Genomic DNA, 15,266 nt, shown 5'->3' on the forward strand with positions numbered 1-15,266 from the left:
GTGGTCATCAGTGGTCTCCAACCCTGGTTCTGTATAGTTACAGGGTGGTCTCCAACCCTGGTCCTGTATAGATACAGGGTGGTCTCCAACCCAGGTCCTGTATAGATACAGGGTGGTCACCAACCCTGGTCCTGTATAGATACAGGGTGGTCTCCAACCCAGGTCCTGTATAGATACAGGGTGGTCTCCTACCCAGGTCCTGTATAGATACAGGGTGGTCTCCAACCCTGGTCCTGTATAGATACAGGGTGGTCTCCAACCCTGGTCCTGTATAGATACAGGGTGGTCTCCAACCCTGGTCCTGTATAGATACAGGGTGGTCTCCAACCCTGGTCCTGTATAGATACAGGGTGGTCTCCAACCCTGGTCCTGTATAGATACAGGGTGGTCTCCAACCCTGGTCCTGTATAGATACAGGGTGGTCTCCAACCCTGGTCCTGTATAGATACAGGGTAGTCTCCAACCCTGGTCCTGTATAGTTACAGGGTGGTCATCAGTGGTCTCCAACCCTGGTCCTGTATAGATACAGGGTGGTCATAGTGGTCTCCAACCCTGGTCCTGTATAGATACAGGGTGGTCTCCAACCCTGGTCCTGTATAGATACAGGGTGGTCATCAGTGGTCTCCAACCCTGGTCCTGTATAGATACAGGGTGGTCATCAGTGGTCTCCAACCCTGGTCCTGTATATATACAGGGTAGTCTCCAACCCTGGTCCTGTATAGTTACAGGGTCAGTGGTCTCCAACCCTGGTCCTGTATAGTTACAGGGTGGTCATCAGTGGTCTACAACCCTGGTCCTGTATAGATACAGGGTGGTCATCAATGGTCTCCAACTCTGGTCCTGTATAGATACAGGGTGGTCATCAATGGTCTCCAACCCTGGTCCTGTATAGATACAGGGTGGTCTCCAACCCTGGTCCTGTATAGTTACAGGGTGGTCATCAGTGGTCTCCAACCCTGGTCCTGTATTGTTACAGGGTGGTCTCCAACCCTGGTCCTGTATAGATACAGGGTGGTCTCCAACCCTGGTCCTGTATAGATACAGGGTGGTCATCAGTGGTCTCCAACCCTGGTCCTGTATAGATACAGGGTGGTCTCCAACCCTGGTCCTGTATAGTTACAGGGTGGTCATCAGTGGTCTCCAACCCTGGTCCTGTATAGATACAGGGTGGTCTCCAACCCTGGTCCTGTATAGTTACAGGGTGGTCATCAGTGGTCTCCAACCCTGGTCCTGTATAGTTACAGGGTGGTCTCCAACCCTGGTCCTGTATAGATACAGGGTGGTCTCCAACCCTGGTCCTGTATAGATACAGGGTGGTCATCAGTGGTCTCCAACCCTGGTCCTGTATAGATACAGGGTGGTCTCCAACCCTGGTCCTGTATAGTTACAGGGTGGTCATCAGTGGTCTCCAACCCTGGTCCTGTATAGATACAGGGTGGTCTCCAACCCTGGTCCTGTATAGTTACAGGGTGGTCATCAGTGGTCTCCAACCCTGGTCCTGTATAGTTACAGGGTGGTCTCCAACCCTGGTCCTGTATAGATACAGGGTGGTCTCCAACCCTGGTCCTGTGCAGGGAGTGCAGGCTTTAGTTCCAGCCCAGCACTAACACCTGATTGCACAAGTCAAGGTGATGATTTGTTGAATCATGTGTGTGTGTATTCAGATAGAAATAGATGATGTAGAATAAGGTGTCAGGTTCATGTACAGTACCAGTCAGAAGTTTGGACACACCTACTCATTCCAGGGTTTTTCTTTATTTTTTAAATGTTTTTCTACATTGTAGATTAACAGTGAAGACAAAAACCATGAAATAACACACATGGAATCATGTAGTAACCAAACGAGTGTTAAACAAATCAACATCTATTTGAGATTCTAGCAAAGTACCCTTTGCTGTGATGACAGCTTTGCACACTCTTGGCATTCTCTCAACCAGCTTCATGGGGTAGTCACCTGGAATGCATTTCAATTAACAGGTGTGCCTCCTTAAAAGTTAAGGTGTTTGAGCCAGTCAGCTGTGTTGTGACAAGGTAGAGGTGGTATACAGAAGATAGCCCTATTTGTTAAACTACCAAGTCCATATTATGGCAAGAACAGCTCAAATAAGCAAAGTGACAGTCCATCATTACTTTAAGACATGAAGGTCAGTCCATCATTACTTTAAGACATGAAGGTCAGTCCATCATTACTTTAAGACATGAAGGTCAGTCCATCATTACTTTAAGACATGAAGGTCAGTCCATCATTACTTTAAGACATGAAGGTCAGTCCATCATTACTTTAAGACATGAAGGTCAGTCCATCATTACTTTAAGACATGAAGGTCAGTCCATCATTACTTTAAGACATGAAGGTCAGTCCATCATTACTTTAAGACATGAAGGTCAGTTAATCCGGAACATTTCAGGAACATTGAACTTTTCTTCAAGTGCAGTGGCAAAATCCATTAAGCACTATGATGAGGACTGTCTCTCATGAGGACCGCCACAGGAAAGCAAGACCCAGAGTTACCTCTGCTGCAGAGGTTAAGTTCATTAGAGTTAACTGCACTCAGATTGCAGTTCAGAGGAGACTGATTTTTTAATTTTTTATTTCACCTTTATTTAAACAGGTAGGCTAGTTGAGAACAAGTTCTCAATTACAACTGCGACCTCATTTCCAACATGGCTACCACAGCTTTCTGCAGGGATACGCCATCCCATCTGATTTGGGCTTAGTCCCACTATCATTTGTTTTCCACAGGACGATGACCCAAAACACACCTCCAGGCTGTGGAAGGGCTATTTGACCGAAAAGCAGAGTGGTGAGTGCTGCATCAGATGACCTGGCCTCCACAATCACCTGACCTCAACCCAATTCAGATGGTTTGGGATGAGTTGGACTGCAGAGTGAAGGAACAGTAGAGTGATGGTGCTGCATCAGAGGACCTGGCCTCCATAATCACCTGACCTCAACCCAATTCAGATGGTTTGGGATGAGTTGGACTGCAGAGTGAAGGAACAGTAGAGTGATGGTGCTGCATCAGAGGACCTGGCCTCCACAATCACCTGACCTCAACCCAATTCAGATGGTTTGGGATGAGTTGGACCGCAGAGTGGTGAGTGCTGCATCAGATGACTTGGCCTCCACAATCACCTGACCTCAACCCAATTCAGATGGTTTGGGATGAGTTGGACCGCAGAGTGAAGGAAAAGCAGCCAACAAGTGCTCAGCATATGTGGGAACTCCTTCAAGACTGTTGGAAAAGCATTCCAGGTGAAGCTGGTTGAGAGAAGGCCTGTCATCATGGCAAAGGGTGGCTAGAATTAAAATATTTAGATTTGAACACTTCTTTTGTTTACTAGTCCTCTGTCTGTCTCCTCTCCTCCAGGGAGGGGGTGTTAGTTACTGACCAGTCTCCTCTCCTCCATGGAGGGGGTGTTAGTTACTGACCAGACCCCTCTCCTCTCTTCCAGGGCGGGGGTGTTGGGCTAGCGGCCCCCCAGGATGGCCAAAGTTCTTGTCAGTTCTTCTCAGATGGCCGGAGGAAGGTGGACTATGTTCTGGTGTTCTACCAACGCAAACAGATCTCTGTGAGGGGTGGCGACCGGCTGCACCGTCTCTCCGCCCCTCCTCACCCTCCTCATCGCCTGTCTGTCATCTCCAATGGTAGCTCCCCCCTCTCTGGCCCTGTGGGGGGTTTGGGATGTGCAGCCGGGCAGCGGAGTGCGGGGGACGGGGAGGTGTGTGTGGACCTGGCGGTGGAGGTGGAATTAGAGGCGGACCCAGCTGAAGGAGAGATGGTGCTGATCAGGGAGGAGTTTGAGGCCAGGCTACTGGAGGCGGGGCTTGAGATGGAGAGAGACACAGAGGTGAGAGATCAACCGGTCTGTGTGTGTTCTGTGGTTGCTGGTCTGGTGTTATTTCTGGTGAAATTGATCATTGTCGCTGCAGTTTAAAAAGTAACAAAGTAATTAACAAATCAATTTGTAATATTTAACATTGCTCACCTAATGAAAAGTAAAGGGAATTTGACCCTAAATATATTTTCACTTGTATTTCTAATCCATCCACCATGCATGCGGTCTGGAAATATCGTCATTTAGTGTACGTTTGCATCGTAGTTAAAGAAACACCCGTCTTTCAAAAAGTTGCATTGCAGTCACCATATGAGACTCTGTTCTTCCGCCCTGCTCTTCTAGCCCAGTGATTCTCAGAAAGCAGCAGACGTTTTAATTGACTCTACCTCTCGCTGTTCAACCAAGCAGCAGACGTTAACTGACTCTACCTCTCGCTGTTCAACCAAGCAGCAGACGTTAACTGACTCTACCTCTCGCGCTGTTCAACCAAGCAGCAGACGTTAACTGACTCTACCTCTCGCGCTGTTCAACCAAGCAGCAGACGTTAACTGACTCTACCTCTCGCGCTGTTCAACCAAGCAGCAGACGTTAACTGACTCTACCTCTCGCGTTGTTCAACCAAGCAGCAGACGTTAACTGACTCTACCTCTCGTGTTGTTCAACCAAGCAGCAGACGTTGACTGACTCTACCTCTCGCGTTGTTCAACCAAGCAGCAGACGTTTTAACTGACTCTACCTCTCGCTGTTCAACCAAGCAGCAGACGTTAACTGACTCTACCTCTCGCTGTTCAACCAAGCAGCAGACGTTAACTGACTCTACCTCTCGCTGTTCAACCAAGCAGCAGACGTTAACTGACTCTACCTCTCGCGCTGTTCAAAGCAGCAGACTCTACCTCTCGCGCTGTTCAACCAAGCAGCAGACGTTAACTGACTCTACCTCTCGCGCTGTTCAACCCAAAGGTGGGCATGTAGTCCCAATGATCTTCCGTGACCAATGTTTACTAGAGCCCTGCACGGGCATGTATTTTAACCCCGATTCCTACCCATACCCGCAACGTTCAGGCTCCACCCTACCCAGGCCCAGTTGCACTGACTGAAACCCAAAATGAGAAATGACTTATTCCCTTAGTAAAGCCATTAGTTGCTCCACTCTGTGTGTCACCCTCACTCTGCATGCGCTCTGCGCATGGTGGCTCTGTGGGGCTCACAGCGTTGTATGAGAACTTCAGTTGCTTGGCAATTTCTTGCATGAAATAGCCTTCATTTCTCAGAACAAGAATAGACCGACGAGTTTCAGAAGAAAGTTCTTTGTTTCTGGACATTTTGAGCCTGTAATCGAACCCACAAATGCTGATACTCCAAATATTCAACTAGTCTAAAGAAGGCCAGCTTTATTGCTTCTTTAATCAGAACAACAGTTTTCAGCTGTGCTAACATAATTGCAAAAGGGTTTTCAAATGATCAATTATCGTTTTAAATAATACACTTGGATTAGCTAACACAACGTGCCATTGGAACACAGGAGTGATGGTTGCTGATTACTGGGCCTCTGTACTTGGATTAGCCAACACAACGTGCCATTGGAACACAGGAGTGATGGTTGCTGATTACTGGGCCTCTGTACTTGGATTAGCTAACACAACGTGCCATTGGAACACAGGAGTGATGGTTGCTGATAATGGGCCTCTGTACTTGGATTAGCCAACACAACGTGCCATTGGAACACAGGAGTGATGGTTGCTGATAATGGGCCTCTGTACATGGATTAGCTAACACAACGTGCCATTGGAACACTGGAGTGATGGTTGCTGATAATGGGCCTCTGTAGATATTCTATATATCTACATAGGCGTACATTTTGCTTTGTCATTGTGGTGTATTCTGTGTAGATCGCTGAGAAAAGGATACATCTATTTTTATATTCAGCTGTAGGAGCTGGGTTCTACAGTATGAACCCCTGCTCTGTCTGGCTCCACACCCACCTGGCCATCTAGATGTGTGAAAGGTAGTGTATAAGCTAATGATCCATCTATGACATTCCTTGTGTAAACTTAAATAGTGTATTACCATACAATTTTTTGTATGTAATCTATAGTTACTGGTATGTACCAATTGACACAAAATATTGTCCAGTATTTGACCTTTATTTAATTAGGCAAGTCAGTTAAGAACAAACTCTTATTTTTAATGATGACCTGGGAACAGTGGGTTAACTGCTTTGTTCAGGGGCAGAACGACAGGTTTTTACCTTGTCGGCTCAGGGATTCGATCATGCAACCTTTCAGTTGCTAGGCCAACGCTCTAACCACTGGGCTACCTGCCACCCTGTCCAGCATTGCGATGCTTCACTGGATCAATCTGGAACTTTGCACACAGACTGCTGCCATCTAGTGGCGAAATTGCACCTAAACTGCTATTTTATATTATGGCCTTTCTCTTGCATTAAAAAAAAAATATATATATATTTTTTAAACACTTTAAAAATATATTTTACCAGATCTAATTTGTTATATTCTCCTACATTCATTTCACATTTCCACAAACTTCAAAATGTTTCCTTTCAAATGGTGTCAAGAGTATGCATGTCCTTGCTTCAGGGCCTGAGCTACAGGCAGTTAGATTTGGTATGTCATTTTAGGTGAAAACAAAGGGTTCGATCCGGGGTTGGGAGGTGGTGGGCGGGGCGGGGTTGGGAGGTGGTGGGCGGGGCGGTGTGGGGCGGGCTTGCAATCCTACCTGACTGTTGGTTCCCACCACCTGTCCTCCTCCTGGTATTAAACTATGGTTCCTACCTGTTGGTTGGTTACTATCCTCTGTCCTCCTCCTGGTATTAAACTATGGTTCCTACCTGTTGGTTGGTTACTATCCTCTGTCCTCCTCCTGGTATTAAACTATGGTTCCTACCTGTTGGTTGGTTACTATCCTCTGTCCTCATCCTGGTATTAAACTATGGTTCCTACCTGTTGGTTGGTTACTATCCTCTGTCCTCCACCTGGTATTAAACTATGGTTCCTACCTGTTGGTTGGTTACTATCCTCTTGTCTTCCTCCTGGTATTAAACTATGGTTCCTACCTGTTTGTTACTGTCCTCTCCCCCAGGTCAGGGTCTACGGGCCCAGCTTCACGAGACTCCATGTCCCCTGGCAGGTCCTGAGCAGAGAGGCAGAGTTCCTCAAGATCAAAGTCCCCACTAAGAAGGTGAGACCTCCACCACTTTACAGCCTGTGTGTGTGTGTGTGTGTGTGTGTGTGTGTGTGTGTGTGTGTGTGTGTGTGTGTGTGTGTGTGTGTGTGTGTGTGTGTGTGTGTGTGTGTGTGTGTGTGTGTAATCCTATGGATGGATCCTCCCCTAACACAAACAGGGGGTTAATCTCAGTGTTGCCCTGCACCATTTTTAAATATATTTTTTAACTCATTAGTTGTTGTTGCCTTGTGTATAGTAGTTGAACGGTCTTTAATGTTGCATCAGATTGCCCCACTACAGTAGAGCCACATGAAGACACGGTGGGATTATTCTCCTACTTGGATTACATTTGCTGGTACCTGAAACATTATGTGAATCAAACACACTACAGCAGAGACTCGTCTTTTACAATGTAACAACTCACATTGGGGAAAATGGACCGAAGGGGACATACTTCATTGGAACGCCGACTGCGAGCCAGGAGGTCTAATCGCCCAACATCAGTGCCCGACCTCACTAATACTGTTGTGGCTGAATGGAAGCAAGTCCCCTCAGCAATGTTCCAACATCTAGTGGAAAGCCTTCCCAGAAGAGTGGAGGCTGTTATAGCAGCAAAGCGGGGACCTACTCCATATTAAATCCCATGATTTTGCAATGAGATTTTGGATGAGCAGGTGTCCACATACTTTTGGTCAAGTAGTGAATGTGGACACCTGCTCATCCAAAATCTCATTGCAAAATCATGGGATTTAATATGGAGTAGGTCCCCTCCTTGCTGCTATAACAGCAAAGAGGGGGACAACCTGGAGGGGGACAATCTGCTCGTTGTACAGCTCATTCCAAAATGGCACTCCAGCCAAAGCTTAGCATTGCGCATGGTGATCTTAGGCTTGTGTGCGGCTGCTCAGCCATGGAAACCCATTCCACGAAGATCCCGACTGACAGAAATGAAATGCATTAAATGGTCTTTATCCCCCTCATCAATCTACATACGATACCCCATAATGACAAAACAAAAACAGGTTTTTAGAATTTTTTTGCACATAAAAAAAAGCTGAAATAACACACTTACATACATTTTCAGACCCTATAGTTAGTAGTTTGTTGAAGCACCTTTGGCAGAGATTACAGCCTGGAGTCTTCTTGGGTACAAGCTTGACTCTCCTGTATTTGGGGAGTTTCTCCCATTCCTCTCTTCAGATCAATCAAATGTATTTACATAGCTCTTCTTACATCAGCTGATATCTCAAAGTGCTGCACAGAAACCCAGCCTAAAACCCCAAACAGCAAACAATGCAGGTGTAGAAGCACGGTGGCTAGGAAAAACTCCCTAGAATGGCCGAAACCTGGTTCCTCTCTAGGTTATGAGAGGTGGCCAGTCCTCTTCTGGCTGTGCCGGGTTGAGATTATAACTGAACACGGCCAAGATGTTAAAATGTTCATAGATGACCAGCAGGGTCAAATAATAATCATAGTGGTTATAGGTCAGCACCTCAGGAGAAAATGTCAGTTGGCTTTTTATAGCCGATCATTCAGAGTATCTCTACCGCTCCTACTGTCTCGAGAGAGAGAGTTGAAAACACCAGGTCTGGGACAGGTTCTCTCAAGCTCTGTCAGGCTGGATGGGGAGCGTCGCTGCACAGCTATATTCAGGTCTCTTCAGAAATGTTCGATCGGGTTCAAAACCGGTTTCAGGCTGGGCCACTCAATGACAGTCGGAGACTCGTCCCGAAGCCACTCCTGAGTTGTCTTGGCTGTGTGCTTAGGGTCATTGTCCTGTTGGAAGGTGAACCTTCGCCCCAGTCAGGTCCTGAGCACTCTGGTTTTCATCAAGGATCTCTGTACTTTGCTCCATTCATCTTTTCCTTGATCATGACTAGTCTCCCAATCCCTGCTGCCAAAGAATATCCCCTCAGCATGATGCTGCCACCACCATGTTTCACCGTAGGAATGGTGTCAGGTTTCCTCCAGACGTAATGCTTGGCATTCAGGCCAAGGAGTTAAATCTTGGTTTCATCAGACCAGGGAATCTTGTTTCTCCTGGTCTGAGTCTTTCTTTAGTTCCCTTTTGGCAAAATCCAAGGGGGTGTAATGTTCCTTTTACTGAGGAGTGGCTTCCGTTTGCCCACTCTACCATAAAGGCCTGATTGGTGGAGTGTTGCAGAGATGGTTGTACTTCTGGAAGGTTCTCCCATCTCCACAGAGGACCTGTCAGTGACGATTGATATTTTGGTCACCTCGCTGACCAAGGTCCTTCTTCCACGATTGCACAGTTTGGCTGATCGGCCAGCCCTAGGAAGATTCTTGACATTATGGGGTATTCTGTGTAGATTGCTGAGTTACATTTATTTTTTTAATACATTTTGGAAAAAGGCTGTAACATAACAATGTGGGAAAGTCGAGGGGTCTGAGAACTTTCTGAAGGAACTGTATATAGAGGTACTATCACTGCTCCCGTTCTACCTCCTCTGATATAGAGGTACTATCACTGCTCCCGTTCCACCTCCTCTGATATAGAGGTACTATCACTGCTCCCGTTCTACCTCCTCTGATATAGAGGTACTATCACTGCTCCCGTTCTACCTCCTCTGATATAGAGGTACTATCACTGCTCCCGTTCTACCTCCTCTGATATAGAGGTACTATCACTGCTCCCGTTCTACCTCCTCTGATATAGAGGTACTGTCACTGCTCCCGTTCTACCTCCCCTGATATAGAGGTACTATCACTGCTCCCGTTCCACCTCCTCTGATATAGAGGTACTATCACTGCTCCCGTTCTACCTCCCCTGATATAGAGGTACTATCACTGCTCCCGTTCTACCTCCCCTGATATAGAGGTACTATCACTGCTCCCGTTCTACCTCCCCTGATATAGAGGTACTATCACTGCTCCCGTTCTACCTCCTCTGATATAGAGGTACTGTCACTGCTCCCGTTCTACCTCCTCTGATATAGAGGTACTGTCACTGCTCCCGTTCTACCTCCTCTGATATAGAGGTACTGTCACTGCTCCCGTTCTACCTCCCCTGATATAGAGGTACTATCACTGCTCCCGTTCTACCTCCTCTGATATAGAGGTACTATCACTGCTCCCGTTCTACCTCCCCTGATATAGAGGTACTATCACTGCTCCCGTTCTACCTCCTCTGATATAGAGGTACTGTCACTGCTCCCGTTCCACCTCCCCTGATGTGGAGGTACTGTCACTGCTCCCGTTCCACCTCCCCTGATGTGGAGGTCACTGCTCCCGTTCCACCTCCCCTGATCTGGAGGTCACTGCTCCCGTTCCACCTCCCCTGATATAGAGGTACTATCACTGCTCCCGTTCTACCTCCCCTGATATAGAGGTACTATCACTGCTCCCGTTCCACCTCCCCTGATATAGAGGTACTATCACTGCTCCCGTTCCACCTCCCCTGATGTGGAGGTACAGTCACTGCTCCCGTTCCACCTCCCCTGATGTGGAGGTACTATCACTGCTCCCGTTCCACCTCCCCTGATGTGGAGGTACTATCACTGCTCCCGTTCCACCTCCCCTGATATAGAGGTACTATCACTGCTCCCGTTCTACCTCCTCTGATATAGAGGTACTATCACTGCTCCCGTTCTACCTCCTCTGATATAGAGGTACTATCACTGCTCCCGTTCTACCTCCTCTGATGTGGAGGTACTGTCACTGCTCCCGTTCCACCTCCCCTGATGTGGAGGTATTGTCACTGCTCCCGTTCCACCTCCCCTGATGTGGAGGTATTGTCACTGCTCCCGTTCCACCTCCCCTGATATAGAGGTATTGTCACTGCTCCCGTTACACCTCCCCTGATATGGAGGTCACTGCTCCCGTTCCACCTCCCCTGATGTGGAGGTACGGTCACTGCTCCCGTTCCACCTCCCCTGATGTGGAGGTATTGTCACTGCTCCCGTTCCACCTCCCCTGGTGTGGAGGTACTGTCACTGCTCCCGTTCCACCTCCCCTGATGTGGAGGTATTGTCACTGCTCCCGTTCCACCTCCCCTGATGTGGAGGTACTGTCACTGCTCCCCTTCCACCTCCCCTGATGTGGAGGTACGGTCAATGCTCCCGTTCCACCTCCCCTGATGTGGAGGTACGGTCAATGCTCCCGTTCCACCTCCCCTGATGTGGAGGTACTGTCACTGCTCCCGTTCCACCTCCCCTGATGTGGAGGTACTGTCACTGCTCCCGTTCTACCTCCCCTGATGTGGAGGTACTATCACTGCTCCCGTTCTACCTCCCCTGATGTGGAGGTACTATCACTGCTCCCGTTTCACCTCCCCTGATGTGGAGAACACTGCTCCCCTTCCACCTCCCCTGGTGTGGAGGTATTGTCACTGCTCCCGTTCCACCTCCCCTGGTGTGGAGTTATTGTCACTTCTCCCGTTCCACCTCCCCTGGTGTGGAGGTCACTTCTCCCGTTCCACCTCCCCTGGTGTGGAGGTCACTGCTCCCGTTCCACCTCCCCTGGTGTGGAGGTCACTGCTCCCGTTCCACCTCCCCTGGTGTGGAGGTCACTTCTCCCATTCCACCTCCCCTGGTGTGGAGGTCACTGCTCCCGTTCCACCTCCCCTGGTGTGGAGGTCACTGCTCCCGTTCCACCTCCCCTGGTGTGGAGGTACTGTCACTGCTCCCGTTCCACCTCCCCTGATATAGAGGTACTGTCACTGCTCCCGTTCCACCTCCCCTGATATAGAGGTACTGTCACTGCTCCCGTTCCACCTCCCCTGATATAGAGGTACTGTCACTGCTCCCGTTCCACCTCCCCTGGTGTGGAGGTACTGTCACTGCTCCCGTTCCACCTCCCCTGGTGTGGAGGTACTATCTCTGCTCCCGTTCCACCTCCCCTGATGTGGAGGTACTGTCACTGCTCCCGTTCTACCTCCCCTGATGTGGAGGTACTGTCACTGCTCCCGTTCTACCTCCCCTGATGTGGAGGTACTATCACTGCTCCCGTTCCACCTCCCCTGGTGTGGAGGTACTATCACTGCTCCCGTTCCACCTCCCCTGGTGTGGAGGTACTGTCACTGCTCCCATTCCACCTCCCCTGGTGTGGAGGTACTATCACTGCTCCCGTTCCACCTCCCCTGGTGTGGAGGTCACTGCTCCCGTTCCACCTCCCCTGGTGTGGAGGTCACTGCTCCCGTTCCACCTCCCCTGGTGTGGTGGTCACTGCTCCCGTTCCATCTCCCCTGGTGTGGAGATCACTGCTCCCGTTCCATCTCCCCTGGTGTGGAGATCACTGCTCCCTTTCCACCTCCCCTGGTGTGGAGATCACTGCTCCCGTTCCACCTCCCCTGGTGTGGAGGTCACTGCTCCCGTTCCACCTCCCCTGGTGTGGAGGTCACTGCTCCCGTTCCACCTCCCCTGATCTGGAGGTCACTGCTCCCGTTCCACCTCCCCTGATCTGGAGGTCACTGCTCCCGTTCCACCTCCCCTGATATAGAGGTACTATCACTGCTCCCGTTCTACCTCCCCTGATATAGAGATACTATCACTGCTCCCGTTCCACCTCCCCTGATATAGAGGTACTATCACTGCTCCCGTTCCACCTCCCCTGATGTGGAGGTACAGTCACTGCTCCCGTTCCACCTCCCCTGATGTGGAGGTACAGTCACTGCTCCCGTTCCGCCTCCCCTGATATAGAGGTACTATCACTGCTCCCGTTCTACCTCCTCTGATATAGAGGTACTATCACTGCTCCCGTTCTACCTCCTCTGATATAGAGGTACTATCACTGCTCCCGTTCTACCTCCTCTGATATAGAGGTACTATCACTGCTCCCGTTCTACCTCCCCTGATATAGAGGTACAGTCACTGCTCCCGTTCCACCTCCCCTGATCTGGAGGTCACTGCTCCCGTTCCACCTCCCCTGATCTGGAGGTCACTGCTCCCGTTCCACCTCCCCTGATATAGAGGTACTATCACTGCTCCCGTTCTACCTCCCCTGATATAGAGGTACTATCACTGCTCCCGTTCCACCTCCCCTGATGTGGAGGTACAGTCACTGCTCCCGTTCCACCTCCCCTGATGTGGAGGTACTGTCACTGCTCCCGTTCCACCTCCCCTGATGTGGAGGTACTGTCACTGCTCCCGTTCCACCTCCCCTGGTGTGGAGGTACTGTCACTGCTCCCGTTCCACCTCCCCTGGTGTGGAGGTACTGTCACTGCTCCCGTTCCACCTCCCCTGATGTGGAGGTACTGTCACTGCTCCCGTTCCACCTCCCCTGGTGTGGAGGTACTGTCACTGCTCCCGTTCTACCTCCCCTGGTGTGGAGGTACTGTCACTGCTCCCGTTCCACCTCCCCTGGTGTGGAGGTACTGTCACTGCTCCCGTTCCACCTCCCCTGGTGTGGAGGTCACTGCTCCCGTTCCACCTCCCCTGGTGTGGAGGTACTATCACTGCTCCCGTTCCACCTCCCCTGATGTGGAGGTATTGTCACTGCTCCCGTTCCACCTCCCCTGGTGTGGAGGTATTGTCACTGCTCCCGTTCCACCTCCCCTGATGTGGAGGTATTGTCACTGCTCCCGTTCCACCTCCCCTGGTGTGGAGATCACTGCTCCTGTTCCACCTCCCCTGGTGTGGAGGTCACTGCTCCCGTTCCACCTCCCCTGGTGTGGAGGTCACTGCTCCCGTTCCACCTCCCCTGGTGTGGAGGTCACTGCTCCCGTTCCACCTCCCCTGGTGTGGAGGTCACTGCTCCCGTTCCACCTCCCCTGGTGTGGAGGTCACTGCTCCCGTTCCACCTCCCCTGGTGTGGAGGTCACTGCTCCCGTTCCACCTCCCCTGGTGTGGAGGTCACTGCTCCCGTTCCACCTCCCCTGGTGTGGAGGTCACTGCTCCCGTTCCACCTCCCCTGGTGTGGAGGTACTGCTCCCGTTCCACCTCCCCTGGTGTGGAGGTACTGTCACTGCTCCCGTTCCACCTCCCCTGATGTGGAGGTATTGTCACTGCTCCCGTTCCACCTCCCCTGATATAGAGGTATTGTCACTGCTCCCGTTACACCTCCCCTGATATAGAGGTACTGTCACTGCTCCCGTTACACCTCCCCTGATATAGAGGTACTGTCACTGCTCCCGTTCCACCTCCCCTGATCTGGAGGTCACTGGTCCCGTTCCACCTCCCCTGATATAGAGGTATTATCACTGCTCCCGTTCCACCTCCCCTGATGTGGAGGTACTGTCACTGCTCCCGTTCCACCTCCCCTGATGTGGAGGTACTGTCACTGCTCCCGTTCCACCTCCCCTGATGTGGAGGTACTATCACTGCTCCCGTTCCACCTCCCCTGATCTGGAGGTCACTGCTCCCGTTCCACCTCCCCTGATCTGGAGGTCACTGGTCCCGTTCCACCTCCCCTGATATAGAGGTATTATCACTGCTCCCGTTCCACCTCCCCTGATGTGGAGGTACTGTCACTGCTCCCGTTCCACCTCCCCTGATGTGGAGGTACTGTCACTGCTCCCGTTCCACCTCCCCTGATGTGGAGGTACTATCACTGCTCCCGTTCCACCTCCCCTGATGTGGAGGTCACTGCTCCCGTTCCACCTCCCCTGATGTGGAGGTCACTGCTCCCGTTCCACCTCCCCTGATGTGGAGGTCACTGCTCCCGTTCCACCTCCCCTGATGTGGAGGTACGGTCACTGCTCCCGTTCCACCTCCCCTGATGTGGAGGTATTGTCACTGCTCCCGTTCCACCTCCCCTGGTGTGGAGGTACTGTCACTGCTCCCGTTCCACCTCCCCTGATGTGGAGGTATTGTCACTGCTCCCGTTCCACCTCCCCTGATGTGGAGGTACTGTCACTGCTCCCCTTCCACCTCCCCTGATGTGGAGGTACGGTCAATGCTCCCGTTCCACCTCCCCTGATGTGGAGGTACGGTCAATGCTCCCGTTCCACCTCCCCTGATGTGGAGGTACTGTCACTGCTCCCGTTCCACCTCCCCTGATGTGGAGGTATTGTCACTGCTCCCGTTCCACCTCCCCTGGTGTGGAGGTACTGTCACTGCTCCCGTTCCACCTCCCCTGATGTGGAGGTATTGTCACTGCTCCCGTTCCACCTCCCCTGATGTGGAGGTACTGTCACTGCTCCCCTTCCACCTCCCCTGATGTGGAGGTACGGTCAATGCTCCCGTTCCACCTCCCCTGATGTGGAGGTACGGTCAATGCTCCCGTTCCACCTCCCCTGATGTGGAGGTACTGTCACTGCTCCCGTTCCACCTCCCCTGATGTGGAG

General features: G+C 50.9%; 1 protein-coding gene across 1 annotated transcript in view; it reads left to right on the plus strand.

Moving 5' to 3' along the window:
* Positions 1-15,266, plus strand: part of LOC124024259 (anoctamin-1-like) — a gene marked incomplete at its 3' end in the record, with an annotated part of 63,105 nt that overhangs the window by 6,152 nt on the left and 41,687 nt on the right. The window contains exons 3-4 of the mRNA XM_046338250.1: positions 3,457-3,852; positions 6,940-7,038. Of these exons, the coding sequence (XP_046194206.1) occupies positions 3,457-3,852; positions 6,940-7,038 (495 nt within the window). The remainder of the gene's footprint in view (positions 1-3,456; positions 3,853-6,939; positions 7,039-15,266) is intronic.

The sequence above is a fragment of the Oncorhynchus gorbuscha genome, unplaced genomic scaffold (assembly GCF_021184085.1).
Source record: "Oncorhynchus gorbuscha isolate QuinsamMale2020 ecotype Even-year unplaced genomic scaffold, OgorEven_v1.0 Un_scaffold_1808, whole genome shotgun sequence".
NCBI classification, from domain to species: Eukaryota; Metazoa; Chordata; class Actinopteri; order Salmoniformes; family Salmonidae; genus Oncorhynchus; species Oncorhynchus gorbuscha.